General features: G+C 54.7%; 1 protein-coding gene across 2 annotated transcripts; it reads right to left on the reverse strand.

Annotated features, from left to right (window-relative positions):
- Window positions 1-301: 301 nt before the first annotated feature.
- LOC144888530 (methionine synthase-like) lies at window positions 302-26,127 on the reverse strand. Of its 2 annotated transcripts, none has more exons than XM_078766860.1 (5): window positions 26,043-26,127; window positions 8,265-8,585; window positions 2,028-2,230; window positions 1,821-1,910; window positions 302-610 (listed from the first exon to the last, which is right to left on the reverse strand). In XM_078766860.1, the coding sequence occupies exons 2-5, from the start codon at window positions 8,281-8,283 to the stop codon at window positions 431-433; spliced, it is 492 nt and encodes a 163-aa protein (XP_078622986.1). In that variant the 5' UTR covers window positions 8,284-8,585; window positions 26,043-26,127; the 3' UTR covers window positions 302-430. The 2 variants fall into 2 exon arrangements, with proteins under 2 accessions (XP_078622986.1, XP_078622987.1); XM_078766861.1 differs by having other exon boundaries at window positions 25,883-26,105.
- Window positions 26,128-26,503: the final 376 nt, after the last annotated feature.

Below are 26,503 nucleotides of genomic sequence, written 5' to 3' on the forward strand. Positions count from 1 at the left end.
TCCCCTCCTGCGTCAAGGTTCGTTGGTGAGATTTATTGGTCTGGGATTGAAGTGGTCACAAACTTCACCGTGACCAACAGACATTATCAGGTTTTGTATTTGTGTGCAGCAGAATCGCGTTTTTACTTCATGCAATGTAAAGATGGCACTTCGGTATTTTCCGTGAAGTTCACAGAAGGGAATGGGGAAGAGAAACCCAACAATGGACTCTATTTCCAAATTTATCGACGAAGGCAGACTTTCTGCTGCCTGGCTATACGGAAGTTAGTATTGTTAGTAAGTGAGTTCCGTGCTCTATGGAAGGCGTTTCACCCATGCATTTGACATTTTTAATGTCATACGTCACATGCCACAATGAAACATTGTATGTCAACTCAAAAAGCTGTACACCGTCATGTGACCCCTCCCATGTGATCCCACCCAAACTCCATCACGAGTATAACCTACTGATGTTGCGAAAGTCTGGATGCTCAACGGACGGTGAAATGGAGAGAGTGCGGTTGGTTGGTCCCATAGCCCCGGCCACAAAGCGCCTGTGGCCCGTTTCGGCCCAGACCGCATCAGCCGTACGCCTCGCCAAGTCGGCTGCCTCAAGGTTCAGTCGGTATGCCTGCGCACGCGCATCGAGGAGTGAAAAGGTCATTGTGGATGGGGTGATCAGAAAGTGCCGCATGACGGTGTCATCCACACAATAGCTTTTTTTTCTTCTTTTTTTTTGTATACAGAATCGAGGCTCGTGAAAGAGCGAACATTTATCACACAAACAAATCAAACAGACAAACAAAATATATCAAAAGATGGAGCGGTGGACAAGATGGGGAGAGAGGGAGAAGCACACAAACACAACATTTGAGAGCAGGGACATCGGGAGATGTGTGGGAGGGAGAGGGCTTGGGGGGAGGAGGCGTGGGAAAGGGGGGGGGGGCGGTGGGAGAAGTATAAAACACAAGGACACCAAGGACTTCCAGAAAAGAAGTTGGTATTTCAAAAAAGTGGATCTGGGGTGAAATAACGGGGGTAGAAAAGATCAAGGTTATGGATGGGGGAAGATAAGAGATGGTGGTGAACAGCTGTTTTAAAGACCTGGAGGGTGGAGTGGGATTGAAGGGAGTGAGGGAGTTTGTTCCAGAGGCGGGAGAAAAGAGGAATGAAGGAGTGAAGGTGAGCAGAGAGTCTTGATTTTGGCAGTTTAACCATAAGAGGGTTGCAGGCAGATCTTGTTTGACCTGTAGGAATATTTGGGGGACAGAGCCCAGAGATAGCTGGGGGAGCAAGGCCGGAGAGGAGTCGATAGAAGATGGAAAGACCACCAACCTGCCTGCGGTGAGTGAGTGAGAGGCCCTTGGAGTAAGCTTCATCGCAGGAGATTCCAATGATTCTGAAAGCTTTGGTTTCAACAGCGTGAAGCCGAGCTAGGTGTGAGGCAGGAGCACCAGCCCAGAGGGCAGAGCAGTACTCCATTGAGCTGCGGATGAAAGCCTTGTATGTGGTGAGGAGCTCAGGTGTGCCAAGGAAGGACTTCGCACGACAGAGGCTGCCCAGTCGGCGACTGGCTCTGGAGGCCAGATTTGAAATGTGGTTTTCCCAGGAAAGATCATGATCATAATAATAATTGATGATCATAATAAAATCATAATAAAATGATCATAATAATTGTCTACTTATTTGTGTACTACTATGGTCTGGTGAATTGCCCATTCCCACGTCCTATTGGATTTGGGTTTGAGATGCAACATGAGTGCGATGGACCAAATGGCCATTTCCTGTTTCAAAAATTATCTTATTATTTGTGAGAATTTCAATGAGTTGCTCGGACTGACCAGGTGAGAGAGCTGGTAATCGCTCTGTGCGACACTCGTACTGCTGAACGTGTTTGTCTCAATAATGTCCGCTCCGGCCAACAGGTAATCCTGCCACACACGACCACAACATGTTATTACATGAACAGACTCAGAAAGTTCAGTATTTTTCTCGACCTAGTAACATCTCGAGCCATTTCTGACAGGTTTCCAGCACTTTTCGCCCACCCGGTGGATCTTGCGGACCACATCGGGACGGGTGAGAGTCAGAAGGTCATTGTTTCCCTGAAGGTTGCATTTGTGCTCCGAGAACTCGCTCCCATGGAAATCACTCTCCTGGAGCTTGAACTGCTGCAGACATGTCCCCATTCCACCATCAAGCACGAGCACCCGTTGTCGTAGCAGCTCCAGCAGAGCGGCCTCCGAATCACCTGCAGCGGGAGGACAACACGTGGACCTCACGAGTTTCAGGACATCCTTGTATATCGTGAACTGTACAATGTCTTCTGTCTAAGCTCTGTCTAAGAACAGCAGTAACTGTTCACATGTTGACGTCAAAATTGTCTTGCTACGAACACGACGAACTGCTACGAACACACAGGTCAAAGGCGGTGGGAGGGATTTTCGAAGCTCCACAGTCCACACGGTCTCCACGTTTTTCGAAGTTAAGTCTGTTCACAATTGTATTTTGTCGAAACTGTATTTATCTTTCGGTGTGTGAAGTTATTGTGTGCAACTTTGGTTGTTTCTCGGTGTTTATCTTTCATAAATTGATCGTCTGTTTGCCGTGTCGCGAGCAAGGCCTTTGCCGCGTCGCGAACGATTTGAAATCGAAGTTAAGTGATTGTTCCCATTTGTATTTTCGTTAAAACTGTATTTATTTATGGTGTTGTACGTATATTGTGTCCCGACGAAGATTTTTCGGTGCAAATCTTTCATACCTGTATTGAAAATCGTGTTAATTCGTGTCGTGTCTTGAGGCCATGTACAGTGTGCACTGTACAACCTTGACGCTTTGTTTTTCTCTCAGCGGTCCGTCGTTTGTGATACAATAACTTTCGTTCTCTGTATTCCCAGTCTTTTCACCCATAGCCTACTTCCTTGTGTAAATCTCAACTCAAAAAAAAAAAAAAAAAAAAAAAATTTCCTTCTCTGTTCTCATTCGTTTATTCATACTTATTCGTTCGTTCGTTCTTCGACCACGTGTTTCTCCCCCATTTCCCCAGATAGTTTTCACTCATTAACCTTCAATGTTTACACTTTCCCCTCAAGTTATGTATTCCGTCATATTTTATAACACCTTTTTCTTCTTCTTCTTTAAAAGGCTGCTTTCGACTTGCTCATCAAATCAATTCATCCCCAAAAAAATATCCATCTCCTATAGTGCCTTTTTTCTACATTCCCTAAACTCTCCTGCACTCCATCCTCCATCCAGCGTCCTTAAACGTATTTTTAACTCGAAGGTCACAAGAAACTCATTTTGCAATAAATGTTCGTTTCCCATAAATCGTACACTTTCAAAAATCCAATCTCACCCCTCCCCTCCAAATCTTCCCCATAACCCCTCCCCTCCAAATCTTCCCCATCAACCCTCCCCTCCAAATCTTCCCCATCACCCATCCCTTTCAAATCTCCCCCCTTGCCCCCTCCCTCCTAAACTACCCCCTCACCCCTCCCCGCCAAGACGCCCCCTCGCCCCTCCCCTCCTAGACTCCTGCCTCACCCCTCCCCTCCAAATCTCCCCCATATCCCATCCCTTTCAAATCCCTCCCCTTGTCCCTTCCCTCCCAAACTCCCCCCTCACCCCTCCCCTTCAAATCTCCCCACCCTCATTGCTTCTCAATTTCCCCCCTCTCACTCCCCCTCCTCAAAGCGTCCTCCCCGCTTCTTCCCCCTTCAAACTCTCACCTCCATCTCCCCCAACCTTCTGCCTCGCTCTTCCCCCTCCTCAAATAACACCTCATTGTGGCTCACCCAATCACCATCAAACCTTTTGTCCGCCCCATCCTTCCCTTTCTCTGAGCTATTCTGAAATCTCTGACACACCTTCAACAGCTCTCCCTACCTCTTCCACCTCTTCCACATCTTACCCTACCCCTCCTCCCCCCTGTTCTGTATCTGATGCTCCCCCTTCCTCTTCATTAACGGTATGGACCTCAAACATCCGGGGCCTTCGTTCAAACTTAACTGATCTCTCCATACAGGTTGCTTCTGTCAAACCAGACGTGATCTGCTTAACAGAAACTTTCCTCCTTTATGATGTCTCTGATTCCATAGTATCTCTCCCGGGCTACTCCCTCCTCCGGTATGATAGACCTGAGCCTCGTCCTGGAGGCGGGGTTGCTATCTTTATCAAAAACTCTCTTCCTCACTCGCCCTGCACTGCACTCTCTCCACCTCACACCCAGGAATACCTCTGGCTACGGCTTCCCCTTCGCTCCCACCTCTTGTTCAAATGTGTGTTGTACCGTCCACCAAACAGTGATGACTCCATCTACATCTCGCTGTCTGATGATATGGACCAACTTCTATCTACTCATCCCAACTCTCTCTTCCTCATATGTGGTGATTTCAACTGTCATCATGCCAGTTGGCTGGGTGTGGGTACCTCTCTCACCAGCCATGGCTCCTCAGCAAAGGACTTCTGCGACTCACTGGGACTGACACAATCTGTCAATTTCCCGACCCGGATCTCAGTCAACGGAACATCTTCTCTTCTGGACTTGGTTATGACTAACTTCCCTGAAAATGTCTGCTGCTCTTCTTCTGCTCCGATCGGATCATCTGATCATGTCCTTGTTAAAGTGGACATCTCTCTGACCATCCTCAGGGAGCCTGCTCAGCGTCGACGAGTCTGGCATTTCACTCAGGCCAACTGGCACGGTCTTCAAGCAGCCATCAATCATCTGGACTGGTCTCCCATCTCTACCACCTCTGACATCAACTCATCCTGGGAATTCTTCCAAAGTAAATTGCTCTCTCTCATGCACAGATTTATCCCATCTCGTCTTCAGTTGTCATACCCTTCCTCCCGTCCATGGTACACGGAATCTTGTGGTGAGGCTGTTGCCCAGAAACAACTTGCCTTCGTCTCCTGGAAAGCAAATCCAACGGAAGGAAATCTCATTTCCTTTCACAAAGCCCGAAACAAGTGTGTGTCCACCCTCAGGAGAGCCAGGAAACAATATCTCTCCGTTCTCAAGACCGAACTCTCTTATCTGTCTCCCTCTTCCAAATCCTGGTGGCGTCTGGTCAAATCCGTTTCTGGTGTTTGTTCCCCCTCCATCCCCTCCCTTACCTCAAACGGCTACACAGCTGACTCCGCACGTGAAAAAGCTGAATGCCTCAACTCTGTGTTTGCCTCTAAATCTTGTGTCCCAAACCCATCCCTCTCTGTACCCACCATACCCAGTCGTACCCTGCTGCTCCTGGACTCCGTGTCCTTTCCTCCTGACAAGGTGGAAAAGTTTCTGTCAACCCTCGACTCTGATTCTGCAACTGGTCCTGACGGCATCAGCCCACGGGTCCTAAAATCCTGCTCTGCTGCTCTATCTCACCCTCTCTCTGTTCTCTTCACCCTCTCTTTTGCTCAAGGTCAACTGCCATCTGCTTGGAAATCAGCCAACATCACCGCTTTGCACAAAAAAGGTGCAAAAACAGATCCTAGCAACTACAGACCAATCAGCCTTCTCCCAATTATCAGCAAAGTCATGGAATCCATCATTGCTTCGGATATGAAATCTTTCCTCTTCTCCAATGGCTTGATCTCTGATCATCAATTTGGTTTCAGACCAGGTCACTCTACTCTGGACATGCTGCTTCTGCTGTCTCAACAATGGATGGAGGTCCTCAATGCCAAACAGGAAATTAGAGCTGTCTCCCTCGACATATCACGTGCCTTCGACACGGTCTGGCACCCCGCTCTGCTCACCAAACTCTCCTCCTTTGGTATCCATGGAAATCTCCACGCATGGCTGGCGGACTTCCTCTCTAGTCGTCGTCAACGTGTGGCCCTGAATGGGTTTCTCTCATCTCCTCTTCCTGTTCAGGCTGGAGTTCCCCAAGGCAGTGTTCTGGGCCCCGTGCTTTTTCTGGTCTTCATCAATGATCTCTCTGACTCTCTCGAAAATCCTCTCTATCTCTTTGCTGATGACTCCACTCTCTGCCGCTCCATTTCTCTTCCCTCAGATCGGCAGTCTGCTGCCTCCTCGCTCTCTGAAGACCTGGACAAAATCACAGACTGGTCAAACAAGTGGAACATGTCTTTCAATCCTGACAAATCTCACACTCTTACTATGTCTCTCCGAAAAGATCGACTGGACAACCCTCCCATCTACTTTCTCAACAATCCTCTCCAAGAAGTTCTGTCGCTCAAGATTTTGAGTCTCACTATCTGCCATGATCTTTCTTGGGAAAACCACATTTCCAAGCTGGCCTCCAAAGCCAGTCGCCGACTGGGCATCCTCCGTCGTGCGAAGTCCTTCCTCGGCACACCTGAGCTCCTCACCACATACAAGGCTTTCATCCGCAGCTCAATGGAATACTGTTCTCCCCTATGGGCCGGTGCTCCTGCCTCACACCTAGCTCGGCTTCACGCTGTTGAAACCAAAGCTTTCAGAATTATTGGAATCTCCCGCGATGAAGCTATCTCTGAGGGCCTTTCACTCACTCACCGCAGGCAGGTAGGTGGTCTTTCTGTCTTCTACCGACTCCTCTCCGGCCTTGCACCCCCAGCTCTCTCTGTGCTCTGTCCCCCAAATATTCCTACAGGTCGCACAAGATCTGCCAGCAACCCTCTGATGGTTAAACTGCCGAAATCTCGGCTCTCTGCTCACCTTCACTCTTTCATTCCTCTTTTCTCCCACCTCTGGAACAAACTCCCTCACTCCCTTCAATCCCACTCCTCCCTCCAGGTCTTTAAAACAGCTGTTCACCACCATCTCTTATCTTCCCCCATCCAAAACCTTGATCTTTTCTACCCCCGCTAATTCACCCCAGATCCACCTTGTTTGAAATTCCAACTTCTTTCCTGGGAGTCCTGGCAGTGTCCATATGTTTTATACCTCTCCCACCGCCCCCTTCCCATGCCCCCCCCCCCCCCCCAAAGCCCTCGCCCTCTCTCAGATCTCTCGATGTCTCCATGTCTCTCGGTCCCTGCTCTCAAATGTTGTGTTTGTGTCCTTCCCCCTCTCTCCCCATCTTGTCTACCGCTCCCGATGTTATATGTTTTATGTGTCGGTTTGTCTTTCTGTGTGATTAATGTTCGCTCTTTCACGAGCCTCGATCTTGTATACAAAAAAAAAAAAAAAAAAAAAAAAAAAACAATATTAATCATTGAACCAACCAATCACTATCCCTCAATCTCACGATTTTCATCCATCCATTGTATCCCTCCATCTACCACTCCACGAGAAACACACGTGTGCAGATTAACTATTAAAGTGAAATTTATTCAGCTGCAATACATTATATTGTAGCGGTTACCGCTGGATGTACATCATCGCCTTGCACCGGCCAGAACACGGCCAGACGCGCCTCTCCCGGGCATGCCCGGACTCACTGTTCCCGGGCACGCCCGAACCTCCCGGGCACGCCCGGTCTCGTCTTTCCCGGGCTCGCCCAGAGCGCCCGGGCATGCCCGCTATCGCCTTTCCAGGGCTCGCCCAGAGCGTCCGGGCATGCCCGCTCTCGCCTTTCCAGGGCTCGCCCAGAGCGCCCGGGCATGCCCGCTCTCGCCTTTCCCGGGCTCGCCCAGAGCGTCCGGGCATGCCCGCTCTCGCCTTTCCAGGGCTCGCCCAGAGCGCCCGGGCATGCCCGCTATCGCCTTTCCAGGGCTCGCCCAGAGCATCCGGGCATGCCCGCTATCGCCTTTCCAGGGCTCGCCCAGAGCGCCCGGGCATGCCCGCTATCGCCTTTCCAGGGCTCGCCCAGAGCGTCCGGGCATGCCCGCTCTCGCCTTTCCAGGGCTCGCCCAGAGCGTCCGGGCATGCCCGCTCTCGCCTTTCCAGGGCTCGCCCAGAGCGTCCGGGCATGCCCGCTCTCGCCTTTCCAGGGCTCGCCCAGAGCGTCCGGGCACGCCCAGCCTCGACTTGCCAGGCCGCAGCCAAACACGCCCGGGCAGGTCCAGACTCGCCTTTCCAAGGCTCGCCCTTGATACCCGGGCATGCCCGGTATAGCTTTTGCCGGGCAAACTTCCCGACATAAATGTGTATATATATTGTTGCCCGATAAACGGGCTTGTCAGAATACCTGAGCTGTTTGGTTTCAATAAAGCAACTCGGACGAATTCCGTCTTTGGTCGCGTCAATTCTTTCGACTCGCGTTGGAGCGCAGTTCCTTCAATATAACTGTTTAGATGTGAAGCTGATATAATGGACAAATTACTATATTAATACAGTAGGTATTTGTACGTGTACATCTTGTAATACGCTTAACATCAACGAACACAGTGTGCAAAGCTTTTACCCTGTAGGTAGACACTCATGGTGGAAGCTTTCACGCTGAACAGATGCGGTGGAGCGGCCAAAGCAGGGAACCCGGAATGGAGGCGGGCCGAAGCTGGGATGAAGGCGGGGCCAAGGCGGGATGGAGGCGGGGCGAGGCCGGGATGGAGGCGGGGCTGAAGAAGAAGGCAAAGCGAATCCGCGACGAGGGCGGAGCGAATCCGAGATGAGGGCGGAGCGAATCCGCGATGAAGGCGGGGCGAATGCGGGATGAGGGCGGAGCGAATCCGCGATGAAGGCGGGGCGAATGCGGGATGAGGGCGGAGCGAATCTGGGACGAGGGCTGGACGTTACAAAGGAAAAGTTTAAATGCGAAGTGGAACAGAAAAGCACAAAATAATGATGAAGTTAAGATAAAGTGGAGAAAATAAATACTTGAGGTAAAGTCCGAAGAAGCATAGGCAATAGCAAAGAAATATTTAAAAATTGTGATAAAGCCGAATCCGTCCACTCAGGCTGCGCCAAACTGAAAGACAGACGGCGAACTCCCGTGGAGTCCAAACCTCATTCCTGACTCGCTCACTGATTGGCTGTACATGTTGACATTTCCCCCCAAAGATCTATTTTCATTGGCTGAAAGAACTTGGGGGCTGCCATCGATTTACAGCTTCAAGAGGATTAGGTTAGGCCAAGTTTAAAAAAAAAAAGTTTCTCGTCCGGACTTTTTTGAAAAAGGAGGAGGGAGGCCTTACTATTTACTATTTTCATTTTTTTTGCTATTTTTTTCTAAGAATTTTTTTGTTAAGAATTTTTTTTGTGATTGTATTTTCTTTTACGAAATAAATGAAAAATCAATACTGCAGAAATCTAGGCCTACTTTATTAACTACAACAGGGCCTAGATACCGAGCTTCTCACTCAGAGACCCACGTTGTACTCCCACCTCCCACCATTAAACCTACATCATAGGGTAGGACTATGGCCTGACTGTATTCACACTTCAGAATACACGAAACTACAACTAGTACTAGGCCATCCAAGTATAGCGTTACAGCTACATATGGATTTTTTAATGCACCAAGTATTTATAAACAAGTACACTAGAAAATGTATGTCTTGATATGGCTTAAATATTTACGCTATATCACGACACTGAAGGAGCTGGGGCTCCCACGTCGATCAGAAGAATGGACGCGACAAAAAGCTGGAATTCATCTGAGTTGCTTTATTGAAATCAAACACTCAGGCACTCTGAAAAACCGTTTATCTCTCAGCAATATATATCTATTCCGCCAGGGGGTTTGCCCAGGCCCGGCGCCAGGGGGCGTGGCCCAGCGTCCTGGCTGCGGCCTGGCAAGTTGAGGGCGAGCCTGCCCGGGCGTCCTGGACGAGCCCGGCATGGTGATCGCTCCGCGTCCTTGATAGGTGCAAGGCGATTGTGAAAACTCAGCGGCAGCCGCTACACACGTCCCCCCAGAATCGACTTGCACCGGCAGGGTCAATTTGAGGGGGGTCCTGACGACCCGGCCGAAGCGACCCCTGGCGGGTCGTGGGAGGGGGTCCGGTGAGGTGGTGGGCGGTCGAGTGGGGGGCACCGTGGACGGGGGGCGGCCTCGCCGCGGCGGAAGGGCCACCCGTGGTGGGTGGTCGACGTCCACGTGTGCCGGCTTGAGGCGGTCCACAGCAATCCGGTCCGACCTGCCGCCGATGTCGATGACGAACGACTTGTCGTCCCGTCGCAGCACCCGGAAGGGCCCGTCGTACGGCGGCTGGAGTGGCCACCGATGTGCGTTGTGACGCACAAAAACATACTCCGCTGTGCGGAGTGCTGGGGGGACGTAGGACTGGGGGTCACCGTGGCGGGATGTTGGCACGGGGGCAAACCGTCGGGCGGCCTCCTGGAGGTCCGAGCGCTGGTGAGCTGCGGACCAGGGACTGGTAGCGTCGGGCACAAATTCGCCCGGGACGCGTAGCACCTGGCCATAGATGCAGTGCAAATGTTCACCGTTGTATCCCTACACCGGGACCGGGTTGTATCCCTACGCCAGAGCTCGGATGGCGCTGCTGTGAATCGGGCCTTGATTGGCAGAGTGAATAAACGCGTACGACAATTGATCGCAGTTTGTCGAGATACTTTACATGGCGACGAAGGTAAACATCTAGACCATGACATCTTTCGGCCATATCGATGAATTCGACCCTCATGAGGGGGATTTTGACACGTATTCTGAGCGTTTGTCTTTCTACTTCGAGGCGAACGGCATTGCGACCGAAGGCCTGATGAAGGCCGTCTTCCTGTCCGTTTGCGGAGGTGAGACGTTCACACTCGTTAAAAACCTGATTCGGCCTCGGACAATCCAGGAGCTCACGTATGCAGAGCTCAAGGCCGCTTTGAAGGAACATTGCAACCCATCTCCTTCAGTCATCCTGTGTCGGTTTAATTTTTACATGTGCAGACAGCAGCAAGGTCAGTCGATCGCAGACTTCATTGCACACCTCAAAAAACTGTCACATCTGTGTGAGTTTGGGGACACGATTGATGACATGCTTCGTGATTTGCTGGTGGTTGGCATGTCCGATGACCGCACTCGTAGACGCCTGCTTGCTGAGAGAAGACTGACGTTCCAAAATGCCAGAGACACCGCAATTTCCATGGAAAGTGCTGAACGCAACGCTACAAGCATCGGTGCCACTCGCTCATCTGGTACCAGCCCTGCTGTGAATCGGTTGGATCATGTTCAGCCACAACGTTGGAACAAGGCTCCTCGTCAGAAGCCAGTGCAGTCTCAAACCCACAACAACTGTTTTCGGTGCAACGGAAAGCACACTCCGGAGACGTGTCGGTTCAAAGATGCCACCTGCCATTTCTGTTCGAAAACTGGCCATATTGCTCCAGCTTGCATCACTCGCAAATCGGGAAAAGGAAAAGCTGCTGACAAGATTCATCAGTTTATCGGTTCGGAGGAACCCGAGCTTGACCAGGTGAGCTCTGTTTCCGACAACTCAGAATCGTATGACCTGCTTCATATTGATTCTCACCATAGGCGGGACCCTCTTCTTGCCAATGTTGTCGTCAACAATCGACCATTGCAAATGGAGGTCGACACTGGTGCGGCCGTCTCGCTCATCAGCCATGCTGTTTTCACAAACCTGTGGAGTGATGCTGACCGACCCCATCTGAAACCTACTACCTATGGACTCTCCACCTATACAGGTGAGAAGATTGTTCCCTGCGGTACATGTGATGTCACGGTGGGCTACGATAACCGTGAGTTTCACCTACCCCTGATCGTCATTCCTGGAAAGGGCCCTTCCTTACTCGGCAGGAACTGGTTGAGCATAATTCGACTGAAGTGGGAAAGCATTCATCAACTCCGGGCAGCCAATGTTTCTCCTACCGCAGCATACACACTCAAAAATGTGCTGGATACGTACCCGGATGTCTTCAAGGATGAGCTTGGAACCTTGAAAGGACATACGGCTAAACTCAGGGTTGACCGGGATGCCAATCCTATATTTTGCAGGGCTCGCCCAGTCCCTTTCGCCCTGCGTGAGCGGATTGACAAGGAACTGGATCATCTTGAAAATCTGGGGATCATCGAGCAAATCCAGTATGCCGAATGGGCGGCGCCCATCGTTCCAGTCATAAAATCGGACCAGTCCATCCGCATATGTGGAGATTATAAAATGACCGTGAACAGGTGTTCTTCATTGGATAAATATCCAATCCTGAGGATCGAAGACCTCTATGCTCGTCTCACGGGAGGCAAGACTTTTACGAAACTCGATCTCAAATCCGCCTATCTACAGCTCTGCTTGGACGAGAATTCGAAACAGTATCTTACCATCAACACGCATCGTGGGTTGTATAGGTACCACCGACTTAGTTTTGGAGTGAAATCTGCACCTGGAATTTATCAGCGTGTCATGGACAGTTTGTTTGCCGCCGAACGCAACGTCGTTTGTTACCAGGATGATATTCTGGTTACTGGTCGTACGGACGCGGAACATCTACAGAACCTGGAGAGAGTTCTGAAGAAGACTTCGGACTCCGGCCTACGTTTGCGTCGAGACAAGTGCAAGTTTATGGTGCCATCAGTCACGTACCTGGGTCATACGATTGATGCCGAGGGTCTACACCCGACAGATGAGAAAGTCCGAGCTATCAAGGATGCTCCTTCTCCACGAGATGTGACCGAATTGAAGTCATACCTCGGTTTGCTTCAGTTCTATGGTCGTTACATCCCGAATGTGACCGACGTTTTGGGCCCCCTTTATCGGCTTTTGAGGAAAGGAGTCTCCTGGAGCTGGGGGTCTAGTGAACAATCAGCATTCCAGACCTCTAAGGATCTGCTCAAATCGTCCAATGTTCTCGTTCATTTTGATCCAGAGAAGGATCTTGTGCTGACATGCGATGCCTGTCGGTATGGAGTGGGGAGTGTATTATCGCACGTGATGCCTGATGGTACAGAAAGACCGGTTGCATTTGCATCCAGAACGTTGACCCCGGCAGAGAAAAACTATTCCCAACTTGACAAGGAAGGATTGGGAATCGTTTTCGGCGTTGGCAAATTTCGCCAGTACCTTCTTGGACATCATTTCACGATTCGCACTGATCACAAGCCGCTGATCAGTCTGTTTGGTCCAACTAAGGCGACATCTGACACACTACCGCCCAGGATCATCCGCTGGTCCCTGTTTCTCGCTGCTTATGACTACACCATATGTTATAAGCCCGGTTCGTCTATCACAAATGCAGATGCCATGAGTCGGTTACCCCTTCCAGAATCCGTTGATGATTCGCCTACACCAGGATCCATTATCGCACTGATGGATCATCTGGAAGATTGTGCTGTCGATTCTGGCCAGATCCGCACTCATACTCGACGAGACCCCGTTCTGTCCAGAACTGTCCAGGCTGTACAGCTTGGATGGCATTTGCTACCTGAGGGTGACCCAGATTTTGCGACTTTTAAAGCACGTAAAAACGAACTCAGCGTGGAAAATGGTTGCCTACTCTGGGGATGTCGTGTCGTGATCCCGAAAAATCTGCGTTCCAGGGTCATGGATGAAATCCATGACTGTCACCCCGGGATTGTGAAGATGAAGTCACTCGCCAGAAACTATGTGTGGTGGCCGAATCTTGATGCTGATATCGAACATCATGTTCGACATTGTTACCCCTGCCAGAGCACCCGGAATACACCTGCGAAAGCGCCACTGCATCCCTGGGAATGGCCCAGCGAACCGTGGCATCGCCTACATCTCGATTATGCCGGGCCTATTAACGGCAGCATGATTCTAATAATTACGGACGCGCACACAAAATGGATTGATGCCTATGTGACGCGTGGTACTACGTCAGCCATTGTCATCGAAAGACTCAGACGCTGTTTCGCCACTCATGGTCTGCCCAGGATGATCGTGAGTGATAACGGTTCGTGTTTTTCCAGTACCGAGTTTGCCAAGTTCACACGTCGGAACGGCATCAAACATAAGTTTGTCAGCCCACATCACCAGGCTTCAAATGGCTTGGCCGAACGATCCGTGGGAATCATCAAATCCGGATTGCAGAAACTTCAGGAGGGAACCCTGGAAACAAAGCTGTCTCGTCTCCTGTTCAAATACCGCATCACGCCACAATCAACAACCGGTGCAGCTCCGTCTGAGTTATTGATGAAACGACACTTGAGATCGACACTTGACAATCTCAAACCAGACATATCATCAAATGTTTATCAGAGCCAGCTTAATCAAAAGTTGGTGCACGATAAGACGTCCAACAGTCGATGTATCAACATTGGAGATCCAGTGTTTGCCCGAAATTTTGGTGCAGGTGCGACGTGGCTACCGGGAGACATCATCGAGAAGCCAGGTCCACTGTCCAGTGTGATTCGCCTGCAGGACGGCCGCAAAATTCGTCGACATCAGGACCACATAACCTACCGTCACTGTGAGTCGATGGAGCCTGTAGCATCGTCACAGTCAGGACAACAGTTCGACCCGCCACTGCCGGAGATCGTCGTGGCCGCTCCAGCCAGCTCGGATGCCCCGAAAACCTCTGCAAACGCTACACCCTTCGTGGAGACCAAAGGAATCACCTCGGACTCTGTATCCACTGGTACACCGCGACCCAAAGGAATCACCTCGGACTCTGTATCCACTGGTACACCGCGACGCTCAATGCGTGAGAGAAAAGCACCCGACCGGTTGAATCTTTGAAGATGTTTTTTTTCACGTTGACACATGTTCTATTTTCACGTATTTTCATTATTCTCATAACCGTTTGCACACATATTTTCACATGTTTTGGAAATGTTGCTTTTGAAATGTCAATTCTGGAAATCTAGCACGTATATTGCTCTTGGTAATTTTGGACTTAAAGGGGAGGATGTCATGTATGCAGTGCAAATGTTCACCGTTGTATCCCTACACCGGGACCGGGTTGTATCCCTACGCCAGAGCTCGGATGGCGCTGCTGTGAATCGGGCCTTGATTGGCAGAGTGAATAAACGCGTACGACAATTGATCGCAGTTTGTCGAGATACTTTACAGCTGTACATGTTGACATTTCCCCCCAAAGATCTATTTTCATTGGCTGAAAGAACTTGGGGGCTGCCATCGATTTACAGCTTCAAGAGGATTAGGTTAGGCCAAGTTTAAAAAAAAAAAGTTTCTCGTCCGGACTTTTTTGAAAAAGGAGGAGGGAGGCCTTACTATTTACTATTTTCATTTTTTTTGCTATTTTTTTCTAAGAATTTTTTTGTTAAGAATTTTTTTTGTGATTGTATTTTCTTTTACGAAATAAATGAAAAATCAATACTGCAGAAATCTAGGCCTACTTTATTAACTACAACAGGGCCTAGATACCGAGCTTCTCACTCAGAGACCCACGTTGTACTCCCACCTCCCACCATTAAACCTACATCATAGGGTAGGACTATGGCCTGACTGTATTCACACTTCAGAATACACGAAACTACAACTAGTACTAGGCCATCCAAGTATAGCGTTACAGCTACATATGGATTTTTTAATGCACCAAGTATTTATAAACAAGTACACTAGAAAATGTATGTCTTGATATGGCTTAAATATTTACGCTATATCACGACACTGAAGGAGCTGGGGCTCCCACGTCGATCAGAAGAATGGACGCGACAAAAAGCTGGAATTCATCTGAGTTGCTTTATTGAAATCAAACACTCAGGCACTCTGAAAAACCGTTTATCTCTCAGCAATATATATCTATTCCGCCAGGGGGTTTGCCCAGGCCCGGCGCCAGGGGGCGTGGCCCAGCGTCCTGGCTGCGGCCTGGCAAGTTGAGGGCGAGCCTGCCCGGGCGTCCTGGACGAGCCCGGCATGGTGATCGCTCCGCGTCCTTGATAGGTGCAAGGCGATTGTGAAAACTCAGCGGCAGCCGCTACACACGTCCCCCCAGAATCGACTTGCACCGGCAGGGTCAATTTGAGGGGGGTCCTGACGACCCGGCCGAAGCGACCCCTGGCGGGTCGTGGGAGGGGGTCCGGTGAGGTGGTGGGCGGTCGAGTGGGGGGCACCGTGGACGGGGGGCGGCCTCGCCGCGGCGGAAGGGCCACCCGTGGTGGGTGGTCGACGTCCACGTGTGCCGGCTTGAGGCGGTCCACAGCAATCCGGTCCGACCTGCCGCCGATGTCGATGACGAACGACTTGTCGTCCCGTCGCAGCACCCGGAAGGGCCCGTCGTACGGCGGCTGGAGTGGCCACCGATGTGCGTTGTGACGCACAAAAACATACTCCGCTGTGCGGAGTGCTGGGGGGACGTAGGACTGGGGGTCACCGTGGCGGGATGTTGGCACGGGGGCAAACCGTCGGGCGGCCTCCTGGAGGTCCGAGCGCTGGTGAGCTGCGGACCAGGGACTGGTAGCGTCGGGCACAAATTCGCCCGGGACGCGTAGCACCTGGCCATAGACAAGCTCGGCGGTGGATGCCTGGAGGTCTTCCTTGGGGGCCGTGCGAAGGCCCAAAAGGACCCACGGCAGCCGGTCGGCCCACCCGACGTCTTGAAGGCCGGCCATGAGCGCGGCCTTCATGGAGCGGTGGAATCGCTCGCACAACCCGTTTGCTTGGGGGTGGTAGGCCGTAGTACGGTGGAGCTTTACCCCCAGGTTGCGGGCGACCGCGCCCCACTGCTCGGAGGTGAACTGTGGACCACGGTCTGACGAGATGTCCGCCGGTGCGCCGAAGCGGGCGACCCAGGTGGCGATGAAAGCCTGCGCCACGTCGGCGGTGGTGGTGGAGACGAGGGGCACGGCCTCCGGCCACCTGGTGGTCCTGTCCACCATGGTGAGCAGGTGTGTGAACCCCCGTGATGGGGGGAGGGGGCCCACCAGATCCACGTTGACGTGGTCGAAACGTCGTTCGGGCACGGTGAAAGGTGCCAGCGGGGCCTGGGTGTGTCGGTGGACCTTGGCCCGTTGGCAGGCCGTGCAGGCGCTGGTCCAATCGCGGACGTCCCGACGAAGGCCGTGCCAGACGAAACGCGCCGACACCAGCTTCTGGGAAGCTTTCCGGCCCGGGTGGGAAAGGCCGTGGAGGGAGGCGAAGATGCGGCGTTGCCAGGCGACGGGCACGATGGGGCGAGGCTGGCCTTGGGAGACGTCGCAGAGCAGGACAGTGTCCGCGCAGGGGATGTCGGCCAGGCGGAGGCCCGTGTCCGCCGCCCGGAGGGCTTGCACCGTGGTGTCGGTGGTTTGGTCCGCCACCATAAGCGCAAAATCCACGCCCAGGTGGACCGCGTTCGCGCTGGCCCGGGAAAGACAGTCGGCCACGGCGTTGTTTTTGCCGGCGACGTGCCGGATGTCCGTGGTAAACTCCGACACGGCGGAGAGGTGGCGCTGTTGGCGGGCCGACCATGGCTCCGTGACCTTGGCCATGGCGTAAACCAACGGCTTGTGGTCGACGAACGCCGTGAAAGGACGGCCCTCCAGGAGGTGGCGGAAATGGCGGACGGCCAGGTGTAGACCGAGGAGCTCCCGGTCAAACGTGCTGTATTTGAGCTCGTTCGGCCGGAGCTGCCGGCTGAAAAAAGCGAGTGGCTGCCAAACCCCGTTCACCCATTGCTCATGTACGGCGCCCACCGCGTAGTCGGAGGCATCCGTGGTGAGGGCAATGGGAGCGTTGAGCACCGGGTGAGCGAGCAGTGTTGCGTCGGCGAGGGCCCGCTTTGAGCCTTGGAAGGCCGCGTCCATTGCTGCGGACCAGGCGATGTCGTGCTTGGCCGGCTTGCCCCGGAGGGCTTCGTAGAGGGGCCGCATGAGCTGAGCAGCGCGGGGCACGAAGCGGTGATAAAAATTCACCATTCCCAGGAATTCCTGCAGGGCCTTTATGGTGCGGGGACGTGGGAACGTGGTGATGGCCTCGACCTTGGTTGGCAGCGGCACGGCCCCGTTCTTGGTGATGTGATGGCCCAAAAAATCAACGGCCGTCGTGCCGAAGTGGCATTTGGCCGGGTTGACGATGAGGCCGTGCTCGCTGAGGCGCTCGAACAGTGTTCGGAGGTGGAGGAGGTGCTCGGCCCGGGACGTGCTGGCGACGAGGATGTCGTCCAGGTAAACGAAAAGGAACGGCAGGTCACGCAGCACGCCGTCCATCAAGCGCTGGAACGCCTGAGCCGCGTTCTTGAGACCAAACGGCATCCGCAAGAATTCGAATAAGCCGAACGGCGTGATGACTGCCGTTTTAGGGACGTCGGCCGCCCTGACAGGTACCTGGTGATATCCCCGTATGAGGTCAATTTTTGAAAAAATGACCCGTCCCGCCAGACGGGCGGAGAAGTCTTGGATATGCGGGATCGGGTACCTGTCGGGGGTGGTAGCGTCATTCAGACGGCGGTAGTCGCCACACGGGCGCCATCCACCCCCCGGCTTTGGCACGATGTGCAGTGGCGAGGCCCACGCGCTATCGGAGCGCCGCACGATGCCGAGGTGCTCCAACGCGTCGAATTCGGCCTTCGCTACGGCGAGCTTGGCTGGGTCGAGGCGACGGGCCCTGGCGTAGACCGGCGGGCCCGTGGTTGGTATGTGGTGCTCGATCCCATGCCGTACTGCGACGGCCGAAAACGTCGGCCGCGTGAGGGCCGGGAACTCCGTGAGCAGGCGAGCAAACTCGTTCGCCGCCGGGACGGTGCATGCCAGCTCGGTCGGCGCGGAGCTGCTCAATGTGCATACCAGGGAGCTGAAGGTTTCAGCGTTGATTAAACGACGCCGTTGGACGTCCACCAGCAGTCCGTGTGCGCAGAGGAAGTCGGCGCCTAGCAGAGCCACGGGCACGTTAGCGGTTACAAACGTCCAAGCAAAGCGTTGGCCGCCGAAGCAGAGGGTGACGTTGCGCGGGCCGAAGGTGCGGATAGTCGATCCGTTGGCCGCAACTAAGGAGGGGCCGCAAACCGCGGATTGCCTGTCCTGGTCAGAGGCGGGTATGACGCTCAGTTGGGCGCCGGTGTCGCACAGGAAGCGCCGTCCGGACGCTGTATCCGTGATGAACAGTAAGTTGCCCGTGTGGCCGGCGCTCATGGCTGGTAATGAACGCCGGCCCGGCCGTTTCCCGGCCTGCCGAAGGTGCACGGGGGTCGGCATGTCCGGGCCTTCTGTCCGAACCTGGCATGATAGTAACACCACGCTTGGTCAGGTGGAGGCCTCGGTCGTCGTGCCGGAGGTGGTCGGCTCGGTAGAGCGGCCGCCAATGGCGTCGGCAGTTCGGCCGTCGACCGTGCCGGGTGCTCGGGCGCCCTGGGTGTTGCGTCGGACGGCGGTGGGTCCCATGTCGCCGCTACGATGCGCTGTCCTGCGGCGGAGATCTTGTCGGCTTCTCTGGCAAGGGCCCGGGGATCTGTGATCGTCGTGCTTGCCAGGGCGAGGCGTACCGGGTTAGGCAGCTGACGGAAGAACAGCTCCCGGAACAGGAATGCCGGAGAGTGCTCGCCGAGCAGTGAAAGCATGTAGTCCATGCGCTCGGAAGGGCGCGTGTCGCCGAGCTCAGGCAGATCGAGCAGGCGCCGTGCGCGTTCCGCCGATGGGAGGGCGAAAGCATCGAGGAGCAGCTTCTTAATCGCGCCGTATTTGTCAGCGGCTGGCGGGCTTTCGAGGAGGCTCAGGGCGCGGGCCGCAGTAACCGACCCGAGCGCAGCTACCACATGGTGGAAGCGGGTGTCGTCGGCCGTTATGCTTCGCAGGGCGAACAGGGACTCCGCCTGTGCGAACCAAACCGCCGCGTGAGCCTCCCAGAAGGTAGGCAGTTTAAGGGCGACTGCCGTGTCCATGTCGATAGGTCACCAATGAAGGAGCTGGGGCTCCCACGTCGATCAGAAGAATGGACGCGACAAAAAGCTGGAATTCATCTGAGTTGCTTTATTGAAATCAAACACTCAGGCACTCTGAAAAACCGTTTATCTCTCAGCAATATATATCTATTCCGCCAGGGGGTTTGCCCAGGCCCGGCGCCAGGGGGCGTGGCCCAGCGTCCTGGCTGCGGCCTGGCAAGTTGAGGGCGAGCCTGCCCGGGCATGCCCGGGCATGCCCGGGCGTCCCGACCGAGGCCTGGCAAGTTGAGCGCGGGCCTGCCCGGGCGTCCTGGACGAGCCCGGCATGGTGATCGCTCCGCGTCCTTGATAGGTGCAAGGCGATTGTGAAAACTCAGCGGCAGCCGCTACAACACCAACTTACTTTCGTTGTTTGGTATCCATCACCAATGTCATCTCCATCGTCAAATTCTCCACTGGCAAATTTACTTTTAGCGAAGAGATCGTTCAACGTTCGCTTCTCATCTACAACTGATCTCGCGAACCAAGACTTCAAACCTTTTGTCGACGAACGAATGCTTACACACACGAATATCGTTATATTTCCTACTCAAATTTGTACCATTAAAAGTACTAGGGCATGCCCGTACGTGGGTGCAATGCCCGTACGTGGGTACGTGGGTACGTGGGTGCGAGTACGGTGACAATCCCCCCCCCCCCCCTCTATTTACATGAAATGGTTTGGTCCATGAAATGTTTTGGTCCATTCGCAACGCCAAAGCGAACGGCGAACGGCTTGCGAGTACGGTGACAATCCCCCCCCCTCTATTTACATGAAATGGTTTGGTCCATTCGCAACGACCACAGAACCCCCCCCCCTCTATTTACATGAAATGGTTTGGTCCATTCGCAACGCCAAAGCGAACGGCGAACGGCTAAATCGCCATAGCTCGGTAACTACTTGTCCGATTAATTTCAAACCTTGAAAAGGCACATCCTCGGGTCCCCAGCAATATACCTGGCAAGTTTCAAGTATATCGGACCCGTGGTTGTCGAGAAACAGCGGTCACAGACAAACATACAAACATACAAACATACAAACATACAAACATACACACAGAGATGACTGGAATTATAGATAGATGAAATGCAAGATTTTTACACGTATTAATTGCACTTGCCCAGTGCACAACCGCTGCGAGAATTGACCGTCTTTAGCACAAAGTGTCTGCGTTAAGCCTAGCATGTATTAACCAGGAAGTTCCGTTAGAGGGCGTGATCCATAATAGTTCAGATCATCAATGCACAAGATACGATCAGCAAACGCCCGGAAACGGCAAGTTTTAGACCGAGTTTCTTCGCAAAACGATTTTTTTTTAAACAAGTATATATTAAAAAAAAAAAAAGTATTAAATAGTAAATAAAAGTAGGCGGCGACTAAAAAGGAAGCGGGCGGGGACGAGAAACATTTTTTTTTTTTTTACTTGGCCTTATCATTATCAAGATGCTTGAGCGCTTCCATTCCATGATGTTTACGGTCACGGACATTGTAAAACGCTGAAATGGCACCGAGTTCCGTGTAATTGATTTGGACTCGTCCAAGTGAACCCTGTATAAATATATAATAATTAAAACAACAAGGAACGTCAACGAACAAGGCCATTGGGCCCACCAAGGCCTAGGCTAGTATAAGATTACCAACCTATGGTTCCGACAAACGTCCGTTCTTTACCCTTTTAATACTGAGAATCAATAAATGAAGCAGCGGTTGACCCTTTATAAAGTCTTTGGTATTAATCGACCAGGTTCGAACCGTCGACTCCCCAAACTCAAAGCGGCCGCTCTAACCATTTATTGATGCCTCATAGTTTTTTAATTTGTTTTTTTTTTTCTTTACTGTTTTTTCCTGAATAATTATATTGTGGCGAGCACGAAAACACACTGGCGTGGTGACTTCATTCCACGCACAAAGTGGGCGGCGGCCATGCCCAAGGGGTAGGCGTGGCCGCGGGATATACACCGGGCACGCAGCCCCGAGCGCGCCAGTGTTACAGTGAGCTCAGAGAATAAAGAACGTTTGAACCTACCGCGTTGTCCGCTTCCTCCTTGGTAGCAAGTAGCGCGCGTAACACCGCGCTTCATTGGTGACCTTCGACATTCTGGTCAGCCGTCGCTGACCAACCGAACCCGCCACAGCATGGCAACCAACGCGGTCTCCATCAAATTACCCGAGTTCTGGGAGGCACAAGCCGAAGTTTGGTTCCTGCAGGCAGAAGCCCAGTTCCAACTTCGAGGCATCACGGTCGACGAGACCATGTACTGCCACGTGGTCGCCTCCCTCGGGCCCGGCGCGGCCGCCCACGTCGTGTCGGTCCTACGACATCCACCGGCCGAGGCAGGTACGAGGCGATCAAGCGCATCCTCCTCGCCACGTTCGGCCTCACGGTGGACGCATGAGCCGACCGCCTCTTAGACCTTCCTGAGCTCGGTGACACGCGACCATCGGTCCGCATGGACCATATGTTGTCGCTGATGGGCGACGAAACCCTGACCGCTCTGTTCCGGGCGTTATTTCGTCGCCAGCTGCCGGCACGAGTCCGCCTCGCGTTGGCCCGTTCTACCACAACGGAACCCCGAGCTCTCGCTGCCGAGGCCGACAGGTTTTTCGCGGCGTTGGACATGCAGGCGAGTTTTGCCGCGGCCATCGCGGCTCCCGAGGCTGATGATGCGCCACTCCTCGTGGATCTCGGGGCTGCTGCCGATGCGCCACACCTCGTGTCCGTCACCACACGCCGCCCACCACCACCGCCGCCGCGAAGAAAACCGCGACCTCCACCGCCGAAGCCGCCCACCCGGTGTTTCTTCCACGCCAAGTTCGGCCACGAGGCTCGACAGTGTCGCCCGCCGTGCTCATTCGGCAGGTCGGGAAATGGGCGAGCCGGCGCTCGGTGGCAGCTTTGAGCGTCGGCGGTTCCAACAGCTTGCTGTATATAACGGACACCTTGTCCGGGCGCCGTTACCTGTGCGACACGGGAGCGCAGGTGAGTGTCATTCCTGCCGGTACGTCTGACAAGCAAACCGTGGGCCGCGGCCCCGCGCTGCTTGCGGCCAATGGTACATCTATATGCACGTACGGAAAGCGCTGCCTCCCACTGCAGTTTGGGTGACAGGTTTTCCGATGGTCGTTCGTCACAGCCGACATGCCCATGGCACTGCTCGGCGCGGACTTCCTATGCGCTCATGGATTATTGGTAGATGTAAAGCGCAGAAGGCTTGTTCAGGTGGAAACGTTCAGCTCGCTCGCATGCGCGCTGCCCCGCTCGTTGAGCAGCTCACAGAGTGGCTCATCGAGCGGCTCGCCGAGCGGCTTGTTGAGCGGTTCCGTTCCGGCCAGGTTCATCTGCACGCTTCCGGCAGCGAACAAATTTACCCGCCTCTTCGCCGGTTTCCCGGCCCTCACGAGGCCCACCTTCTCGGCGGGGGCTGTTAAGCATGGGGTGGAACACCACATCTCCACCTCCGAGCCACCGGTCAACGCCCGGGCACGCCGCCTCGAGCCGACGAAGCTCGCCGTAGCTAAGGCGGAGTTCGCTACGCTGGAGCGGCTCGGCATCGTGCGGCGCTCCGAGTGCCTGCGCGTCGCCGATCCACATCGTGCCCAAGCCCGGCGGGGGATGTCGACCGTGCAGACTACCGGCACCTCAACGACGCCGCCACCCCCGACCGCTACCCCGTCCCTCACATACAGGACCTCTCCGCCCGGTTGGCGGGTATGTCCTTCTTTTCAAAGGTGGACCTCGTACGCGGCTACCATCAGGTCCCCGTCAGGCCGGAGGACATCCCGAAGACGGCGGTCATCACGCCATTCGGACTTTTCGAATTCCTTCGGATGCCCTTCGGTTTGAAGAATGCGGCTCAGGCGATTCAGCGCCTTATGGACAGTGTCTTGCGCGGCTTAGACTTTTTATACGTCTACTTGGACGACATCCTCGTCGCCAGCACGTCCCGCGAAGAGCATCTTCACCATCTCCACACGCTTTTCGGACGTCTGGGCCAGCATGGCCTCATCGTGAACCCCGCTAAGTGCCGGTTTGGCGTCACCGACATCGACTTTTTGGGGCACCGCGTCACGAGGCACGGGGCCGTCCCCCTACCGGCCAAGGTGGAGGCGGTGAGGGGGTTTCCACGCCCCGGCACGATCAAGGGGCTCCAGGTGTTCCTGGGCATGGTAAACTTTTACCATCGTTTCCTGCCCCGCATCGCTCAGCTCCAGCGCCCCCTCCACGAGGCCCTCAGAGGGAAGCCGGGCAAAGGTGACGTTACCTGGACCGAGCAGATGGATGCGGCGTTCGTGGACGCAAAGCTCGCCTTGGCTAACGCCACCATGCTCGCGCACCCGGCGCCCGATGCACTGATCGCCCTCACCACCGACACCTCGGACTACGTGGTGGGTGCGGTACACGAGCAATGGGTGCGTGGTGCTTGGCAACCGCTGGCGTTCTTCAGCCGGCAGCTTCGCCCGCCCGAACGCCGTTAAAGTACCTTTGACCGCGAGTTGCTCGGGCTCCACCTGGCGGTCAGGCACTTCCGCCATCTGCTCGAGGGCCGTGCGTTCACGGCCTTCGTCGACCACAAGCCGCTGGTCTACGCGATGAGCAAGGTCACCGAGCCGTGGTCGGCCCGGCAGCAGCGTCACCTCGCGGCCGTGTCCGAATACACGACGGACATCCGGCACGTCGCAGGGAAGGACAACCCGGTGGCGGATTGCCTTTCCCGGTCCGTCGCCCACGTGGTCCACCTTGGCATCGACTATGCCCGGATGGCGGTGGACCAGGCCGCCGACCCCGGTGTCCAGGCCTTGCGGACCGCCGTCACGGGCCTCCACGTCACCGAGGTGCTGTTCGACGGCGCGGCCACGGCCCTCTTGTGCGACGTCTCCCTCGGGTGGCCTCGCCCCATCGTGCCTGCGGGCTGGCAGCGCCAGATTTTCGACGCCATCCACGGCCTGTCCCACCCGGGCACGAAGGCCTCCCAGAGGTTGATCGCCGACAAGTTTGTCTGGCATGGCCTCCGGAAGGCCGTCCGCGGCTGGACCAGGACGTGCCTCGCGTGCCAGCGCGCGAAGGTGCACCGGCATACCCAGGCCCCGTTGGCCCCGTTTACGGTGCCGGCACGTAGGTTCGACCACGTGCACGTGGACCCGGTGGGACCTCTGCCCCCCTCGCGGGGTTTCACCCATGTCCTGACCATGGTGGGCCACACCACCCGTTGGCCGGAGGCCATGCCTTTGGCGGCGACGACGGCCGCGGACGTCGCGCAGGCGTTCATCGCCACCTGGGTCGCCCGGTTTGGCACCCCCTCGGCCATCTTGTCCGACCGCGGCCCCCAGTTCACCTCGGAGCTCTGGGCCGCGGGGGCTCGGGGTCCAGCTGCACCGAACCACAGCCTACCACCCCCAGGTCAACGGCCTGTGCGAGCGGTTCCACCGTTCGTTGAAGGCCGCGCTCCGGGCCACCCTCCGCGACGGCGGCTGGGTCGACAAGCTCCCCTGGGTCCTGCTGGGCCTCCGGACGGCGCCCAAGGATGACCTGCGCGCATCCGCAGCGGAGTTGGTCTTTGGGCAACCGCTGCGGGTGCCGGGCGAGTTCCTCCCCGACCCCACGGCACCATGGTCCCCGGCGCAGGAGCGCTCCGCCCTGCAGGAGACCGCCCGAAGGTTCGCCCCGTTGCCGACGGCGCACCACGGGCACCCACCCACGCACGTCGCCCCGGAACTTCGCACCGCGGAGTATGTCTTTGTCCGGCACGACGCCCACCGGACACCACTGCGGCCCCCGTATGACGGGCCTTTCCGCGTGCTGGAGACCGGGGTGAAGCACTTCACCTTGGACATCGGCGGTACTCCCGACCGCGTCTCGGTGGATCGACTCAAGCCGGCCCACCTCGACGTGGACCACCCACCGCCGATGGCTCGGCTCCTGCGTCGGGGCCGCCCCCCTGCGGGTGGACCCCGGGCACCGCCCAGCCCCGCCGGTACGCCGCCCCCCGGTCCAGCACCCATCCCGGGTACAGCCGGAAGCATCCCAGCTGGCATCCCTGCACCCCGGACGCCGCCGGTCGCCAGGGGGCGCTTCGGCCGGGTCATCCGTTTGCCCCGCAAACTGGCCCTCCAGGTGCGCGGGAATTCTGGGGGGGGCGCGTATGGCGAGCACGAAAACCCACTGGCGTGGTGACTTCATTCCACGCACCAAGTGGGTGGCGGCCAGGCCCAAGGGGTAGGCGTGGCCGCAGGATATACACCGGGTGCGCAGCCCGGAGCCAGTGTTACAGTGAGCTCAGAGAATAAAGAACGTTTGAACCTACCGCGTTGTCCGCTTCCTCCTTGGTAGCAAGTAGCGCGCGTAACACCGCGCTTCAATATCTTCCAGACCCATTGATTTGTTTACTCGAAGGCGGTAAAGCGAGAGGTGTATGTTAACAGAAAACGTAGCACTGTATATATGTTTGAATAAAATAGATACACCTGTGGGCCTGTGGCGGACACGATGGCTCGCTGGCGCGATGACATCATTCCGCGCACCAAGAGGGTGTCGGCCACGCCCGAGGGGTAGGCGTGGCCTCGGGATATACACGGCCACACGGGGCTCATAGCCCCGAGCACGGGTGCTGTCGTTTGATCCCAATCACTAAAATAATATTCTGATACGAGGTGGAACAAAAACGGACTTTCCAATCTGATCCTAAAAACATTCCCTTTCTGAGGGGAAAAATGGTTCGGAATTGTTGGACGTATTTTGAGTTACCATCTTCCCATTATTGTTATTTTTTCTTCGTGCACCCTTTACCTAATTGTTTTATCTCTTCTTTCTCGATACTCGTTTTTTAAAATCATCTCTTGAGGATTATGGCGGTGCAGATAACGGCTTGACAATAGATGGTGTATTGACACATGTCAGTTTAGTTCAGCTGGTCTGTCGTTTAGTT

Source organism: Myxine glutinosa, chromosome 12 (assembly GCF_964187855.1).
Source record: "Myxine glutinosa chromosome 12, kmMyxGlut1.1, whole genome shotgun sequence".
Classification (NCBI taxonomy): Eukaryota; Metazoa; Chordata; class Myxini; order Myxiniformes; family Myxinidae; genus Myxine; species Myxine glutinosa.

Excerpts from the sequence above, each read along its gene's own strand:
- LOC144888530 (XM_078766860.1), bottom strand. Across the intron at positions 1,911-2,027 it reads TGGTCCGCAAGATCCACCGG|GATTACCTGTTGGCCGGAGC; the intron begins GTGGGCGAAAAG and ends CGTGTGTGGCAG. Across the intron at positions 611-1,820 it reads ATTACCAGCTCTCTCACCTG|GCATACCGACTGAACCTTGA; the intron begins GTCAGTCCGAGC and ends GCGCGTGCGCAG.